The following is a 7,363-nucleotide window of genomic DNA, read 5'->3' on the forward strand; positions in this document are numbered from 1 at the left end:
TAATTATAAGCAGGTGACACTAGATAGATTGGCTGAAAGCCTGCTGCAACCAACACATGAAAGTCTAAAATTAGTATTATAGGAAAAATGTCCTCCCCTCCTGAGAAGCATGCCCCTGGATTCCAGTAGTGAAATGCATGAAATTTGTAAAAAAATGACATTACTTTTATTTTGTGATACTTGGATTACATTACTGATTACAATTTTTAACAGGTAATTAGTAATTGTATCGGATTACATTTTAAATGTAACCCTCCCAACCCTGACTGTAATTGAGTTTTGGGGAAGTCAAAGTTCCTCCCTGTCACCACAGTGGAGTGACTGGGTTATCACCTGTGGGTGGCTCTAAAGCCAGGCTGTTGTCCAGGGCCCAGCCGAGTGGGCGAAGCCTCACGTCCAAGTAGAACAGCCAAGTGTCCCGGGCCTGGTGGTCGTCATGGAGACCGGCGTAGCGTAGGCGGAGCCTCCCGCCGACGTTCCGGAGCACCCGGACAGGCCAGTAGAGGAGAGGGTCCGACACGTCCTGAAGCTCCAACAATGAACCCTCCACTATCACATCCACCGTGTTCTTCCCTCGCAGAGGCTGGGGAGAGAGACAGAGACAGAGAGGGGGGGAGGAGAGAGAGACAGATTGAGAGGAGGGAGGGGAGAGAGGAGTGAAGGTGAGAGACAGAGAGAGGGGGGAGGGGGGAGAGAGGGGGAAGAGAGAGAGGGAGGGGAGATAGAGGGGGAGAGAGAGGGGGAAGAGAGAGAGGGAGGGGAGAGAGAGGGAGTGGAGAGAGGGAGGGAAGAAAGGAGAGAGGGAGAGAGAGGGGAGAGGGGGAGGGAGAGAAGGAGAGGGGGGGGGGGGGGGGGGGAGACCAACCAATCAGAAACATTTCCAGACCTGGATGACAGAAATTTCACACTAACTTTCAACTAATCATCATCAGATTACTGATGCTTATGTAATATGTTTTCACTCCAAATAATTACTCATCTGAATGTGGGTTGAATGTGCCTTGGCAATGTCATTTCTGATAAACAGACAATAAAGTAAATTAATTGAACTGAATTGGATGATGGGGGTTGCTGATGATTATAAGGTCTGAAAAAAAGAACTTTGAGTGGTTTCCCCTCAAAAAAGGAAGTTGTTGTATTAGCGGTGAATGTGCAGCTCACTTAGCCTGGTAAAGCAGCCGGTCACGTGACCTCACATTTCATGTGGTTCTTCGTTCCTGTCTGGCCTGAAGCCTTCACCCAGTGTTTGCAGTGGGCGGAAGTTGGGCGGGTGTACTTGCCTTGACAGACAACTCCTTCAGCCAATCAGCGCTGGATCCAGTCAAATCCATAAAATCCACTGTTGCATACTCCTGTACTTGTTTAATTGTTGTTATTGAGTCTATTTCTGCAATAACTGCACTTTATGGCTGTTTAAACTGGTCAAACGTTGACATTACAGCTCAAGGTGGACAGGCAAGGAGGCGGCCATTACTGTTTTGCTAGCGACGTTCCTGATTGGCCGCTTATGATGTCAACTACGAGGCGGGTCGCTGATTGGCTCGTCCGCTTTGCAGTTTCTGCAGAAAGCCCTCCCAGAGTTGAGGCCAGACGGTCGGTCTGGTAGAATGAAATGACATGTGAGTTCACGCGAGCGGCTGGTTTACCAGGCTACAGCTCACTACCTATAACTGCCTCTACTACTGTCTCCTGCCAGAGCCAGCTTTCACCATGCATTATGCATACTCTCCATGTGAATACACTCCGTGACTACAGTTGTTCCCATACCCATACCAGTATCAGAAAAGCCTCCAATACTGCCTAAAATGCTGGATCAGGTATCGGTGAGTCTATGCACCAATACCATACACTTACATGTAATTTATTAGCCCAGAAAATAGGTAGTTTCATCCGGATAAAAGGCCCGTCTTCACGGAAATCAAAGAGTTTAACCTGAGCCATGGCCATAAAACAGTGATAGCAAGCAATCCTATCACATCCATACAGGGTTAGTACAGCTGTAAATAATAATAATTAATAATGATAAAACAAATAATAATATATTTTGAACGCACTGGATATCGGATCGGTACTCGGTGTCGGCCGATAGTACGCTAGTTCAGGTATCGGTATGGGAAGGAGATGGTAACTGTATGCACACGCACTCACCCCCTCCAGCAGGCTGGCCGGTGCCGTCCTGGAGCCGGTCAGCTCCTGGACCAGGAACTCTGTCCAGTCACTGTGTTTCTCCTTGATGGCTGCAAGACACAACGCAACACGCACGCAGACAGGTAGGCAGGCAGGCAGACAGAGAGACAGACAGACAGACAGACAGGCAGGCAGAGACAGACAGACAGACAGACAGACAGACACACACACACACACACACACACACACACACACACACACACACACACACACACACACACACACACACACACACACACACACACACACACACATTGAGTGCTATAGACAGTGTGCAGGGTGTGTGTACTATAGACTTGGTCAATTATTAATTATGAGCCACTACAGAGCATTGCTAATGAAATGTAGTCGTCGTCAGAGGGCAACATGCATCAGTGAGTGTGTATACACATGCGCACGCACACACGCACACACACACACACACACACACCCACACACACACACCGACATACGCGCACGTGCACACGCACACACATGCAAGCCCCCAATACCCAATATTTTGTGCAAATATTCCATTTCCCCCCCAGAACTGTATTGTTCTTCTGAAGCAGCATTTGGGCCTTTATGCTGCAGTGGTTCTGAAAGTGGGGTCCAGGCACCCCAGGGGTCCTTGAGGGGGTTCCAGGGGGTCCCCAGGAAAAAGGGGAATAATTGCTCTTCACTGTAATTCCATCCATAAGTAACACAATGACAGAATGCATGACTATTCTGATCATGGGTTTCATACACTATAGCCCTTTTCCCACATGCGCTTTGTACAGCAAAATGACCGGTACGTGGTCTAATGCCTGCATGTGAGAAAGGCGCCGTGCCGGTATAAGCGCGACCCCGTCGTCCCCGACATTTCACCAGTCTCTAGCCAGTCAGAAGAGCGGTATGCTCTTAAGGAGACGCAAGTGGAAACGGGTCCAGTCATTTTCCGCGACAGCGGTCCTTCAATCATGGGCGAGGAGTAGCCTACACACGTTGCTTAATGTTCCAGCGGGCATAATCTAATCATTCGCGCACATTAAAGCAAACTGGCGAAATGATCTTGTGATAGCCTAATAAGAGCAGTATGTCAGCTTGCTGATTTCCGAAGGCAACCCCGGACACATCAAACGCAGCCAGTCTGTAAAAAGTGCTTCAACGCAGGTGAACGGATAAACATCGAACCAGCAACTATTTCTCTCAGACACGGATCCCAACTTCTTCAAAGTGCATCATCTAATCATTCGCGCACATCAAAGCAAATTACTTTCAGATTTCGCTTGTGCATTTTGCTTTCTCTACATACATACAAGCGTTGAGCAGCTTGCAAGCCTTTCTCGCTGTGTCTGTCCGTGGCTGCTGCTCTCGAGCAGAGAGGGGAGGGGGTAAATCGGCTGTGTTTATTACGCTGGCGGCTTGACGCTGCTCTAAAGTCAAACGAGTGTGATTTATTGTGTGACAACTGACAAGCGAAGTTATTTCGAGTTTTGCCGACCCCCCAAATAAGCTCCAACCCCTCCCCCCCCCCAACATACTGGCAAATTCGCTGATAGATTCCCACATGCGGGAGCCGAAGTGTGAAGGGAAATGTCCGATATTGACTTACAGGTAATTTTCCGGTACGCATGTGGGAAAACGGCTTTTCTGTAATAGAATCTAAAAGCACAAATCTTATCCGATGGGGTCTGTGGTCTAATTTGTGTCCATTTAGGGTCCTTGATGTTAAAATGTTTCAGTACCACTGTTTTATGGGACACTAAAATGATAATGGGATACTAAACTACTCCTAATAAAACATATTAATGGGAATATATTGGAATAAATTAAGTCCCCCATAAAGAAAGAATCCAATCAATTGGTTGCATTAGCATCAACGTTTCCCATAGATGACTTCTACAATAATCATTCAAAACAGACATTGACTTTGAGACTTAATAAAAAGGCCACTATCCGCACCATATATCGGTCTAACCATACATAACTCCCTCTCACACACACACACACACACACACACACACACACACACACACACACACACACACACACACACACACACACACACACACACACACACACACACACACACACACACACACAGTCTCCTGAGCCATGTTAAAAGGCTGGTTCCATCTAATTTGCATACGGCATGTTGTGTTCCACTTCCTGTTTCCCACAGTGCAACAGTGAACATATAGTTCATGCTGTGCTGTGGCCTTTTGATTATTTGGCTTTGATTCCAGGTCAGCTGGCTGCCAGTACGTCCCGTTCCACCGTGCAACACTTCCCCCAAAGATGTTTTGTATATCTTTCTAGCAGTGTTGGGGAAACGCGCTATTACGGATCCCACTGGCCTTGGGGGCAGAGCACGCCCTATGCAGCATTCAAGCATCAGGATTGGCCAGGCAGCCGCCCGTGCAGGGTGTTCTGAGTCGCGCACCAGGCATTTTCATCTCGACTCAATCTGAGGTGGTGGACGTGTCATGCCATATAACGTTAAGATGAGTGAAGAGGTAACCAGCGTTATTCATGTTTTAACGTTAAATTGAAGTGACTGTCCTGCGTTCTGCCCCATGTATTTTAGCCTTTATCCATTTCACGGAATAGCAAACATTATCTCCTCATGTTTGCATATGCATATGCAGATGTCTGCAATGGAATAACGTTACTATGAATAGCATCTAAATCAGGGGTGGCCAAACTTTTTTGGTTGTGGGCCACATACAGAAAAATATAAGGAGTCGTCGGCCAAACAATATTAAGCGCGGCAGTTTTCGCGGCAAAAAAATGTGACCAGAAAACACTTGTGCCATCAAAAATTGAATTTCTACCTAAATAAATATATGACACATAGTTTATTGATGCGCTCACCTATTACAATGGGTATTTCTGTATGTTATCAAATTTTATTTTCCTGTGCCGACAGGTTAAGACAGAGATAATTTAACATAACATTAGTATTAAACATTAATTCAGTTTTTTTTTTTTTTTTTTTTTTTAACGGGCAGCGGGCCGCAGTTGGCCCGCGGGCCGTAGTTTGGCCACCCCTGGTCTAAATGCTGCGTAGGTGGGCGCGTGCTCTGCCCCCAAGGCCAGTGGGATCCTTAATAGTGCTGGAGAACCACTTTAATAAAAAACGATCGATTGGTCGATCTATCTATGCATCTATAAATGTAAGGGATAATGGATAGTGAGCCGGTGATTACTGGCGAAATAATGACCGACAGGTGATATTGAGCCCGACGCGCAGCTGAGGGCTTAATCATTCACCTGAAGGTCATTATTTCCAGTAATCACCGGCTCACTATCCATTATCCCGCTTAGAACACGGCCTACAACTAAATCATTCAATAATCTGACAAAAATAATTATTCAAATAGATTTTTTAATAGCGTTTTCAACGACAAAGCGGTTTCATTCATAATTGGCACACAAGACACCACAGCTGCAACTGGTTGGCCTAATTAGTAGTGTCTTGCTGACAAAAGGCTCTTATCAACTGATTAATCCAGGTGTGGCAGAGCAGCGGTCGGTTGTCGAGAAATAATGACCGGTGAATCTTGTTGATTGACCAATCAGAATCGAGTATTCAAGAGAGCCGTGTTCTAAGTAAGGGATAATGTATATTGAGGCGGTGATTACGGGGGAAATAATGACCGACAGGTGATGATTGAGCCCGACGCACAGCGGAGGGCTTAATGATTCACCTGAAGGTCATTATTTCCCAGTAATCACCGCCTCAATATACATTATCCCGCTTAGAACACGGCCTACAACTAAATCATTCAATAATCTGACAAAAATAATTATTCAAATCGATTTTTTAATAGCGTTTTCAACGGCAAAGCGGTTTCATTCGTAATTGGCACACAAGACACCACAGCTGCAACTGGTTGGCCTAATTAGTAGTGTTTGCTGACAAAAAGCTCTTATCAACTGATTAATCCAGGTGTGGCAGAGCAGCGGTCGGTTGTCGAGAAATAATGACCGGTGAATATTGTTGATTGACCAATCAGAATCGAGTATTCGAGAGAGCCGTGTTCTAAGTAAGGGATAATGTATTGTGAGCCGGTGATTACTGGCGAAATAATGACCGACAGGTGAATGATTGAGCCCGACGCGCAGCGGAGGGCTTAATCATTCACCTGAAGGTCAGTATTTCCAGTAATCACCGGCTCACTATACATTATCCCGCTTAGAACACGGCCTACAACTAAATTATTTCAGTAATCTGACAAAAATAATTATTCAAATAGATTTTTTAATAGCGTTTTCAACGACAAAGCGGTTTCATTCGTAATTGGCACACAAGACACCACAGCTGCAACTGGTTGGCCTAATTAGTGTCTGCAGACAAAATGCTCTTATCAACTGATTAATCCAGGTGTGGCAGAGCAGCGGTCGGTTGTCGAGAAATAATGACCGGTGAATCTTGTTGATTGACCAATCAGAATCGAGTATTCAAGAGAGCCGTGTTCTAAGTAAGGGATAATGTATATTGAGGCGGTGATTACGGGGGAAATAATGACCGACAGGTGATGATTGAGCCTGACGCGCAGCGGAGGGCTTAATGATTCACCTGAAGGTCATTATTTCCCAGTAATCACCGCCTCAATATACATTATCCCGCTTAGAACACGGCCTACAACTAAATCATTCAATAATCTAACAAAAATAATTATTCAAATAGATTTTTTAATAGCGTTTTCAACGGCAAAGCGGTTTCATTCGTAATTGGCACACAAGACACCACAGCTGCAACTGGTTGGCCTAATTAGTAGTGTTTGCTGACAAAAAGCTCTTATCAACTGATTAATCCAGGTGTGGCAGAGCAGCGGTCGGTTGTGGAGAAATAATGACCGGTGAATATTGTTGATTGACCAATCAGAATCGAGTATTCGAGAGAGCCGTGTTCTAAACACACATATATACACGTGTGTGTGTGTGCGTGTGCGTGTGCAAAGTGTAGGTGTGTTTGATTTAGGGACGAGAGCAGGCCAATCTTCCCTCAGGCAGCCCGAGGATGTGTTTTAAGGAGAGGATGGGGAGTGATTGTTGAGGTGGAGTCAGGAAAATGCCTAGTTTCTAGAGAAATTCATAGTATTCGATCGTAGACATCTTGATTTAATCAAAGGTGATTGTCAATGACAACCAAATGAGCTGTGACAATTGGCCCATATTGTTGTATACTATATGAATATGTAGTTTG

At 45.5% G+C, this 7,363-nt stretch overlaps 1 protein-coding gene across 1 annotated transcript in view; it reads right to left on the reverse strand.

Moving 5' to 3' along the window:
• The window catches only part of sfmbt2 (Scm like with four mbt domains 2), a 91,838-nt gene that overhangs the window by 30,354 nt on the left and 54,121 nt on the right, over positions 1-7,363 (reverse strand). The window contains exons 6-7 of the mRNA XM_083652245.1: positions 2,149-2,237; positions 334-583 (exon numbers count right to left, since the gene is read on the reverse strand). Of these exons, the coding sequence (XP_083508371.1) occupies positions 334-583; positions 2,149-2,237 (339 nt within the window). The remainder of the gene's footprint in view (positions 1-333; positions 584-2,148; positions 2,238-7,363) is intronic.

The sequence above is a fragment of the Poromitra crassiceps genome, assembly GCF_964638095.1.
Source record: "Poromitra crassiceps genome assembly, chromosome: 2".
NCBI lineage: Eukaryota > Metazoa > Chordata > Actinopteri > Beryciformes > Melamphaidae > Poromitra > Poromitra crassiceps.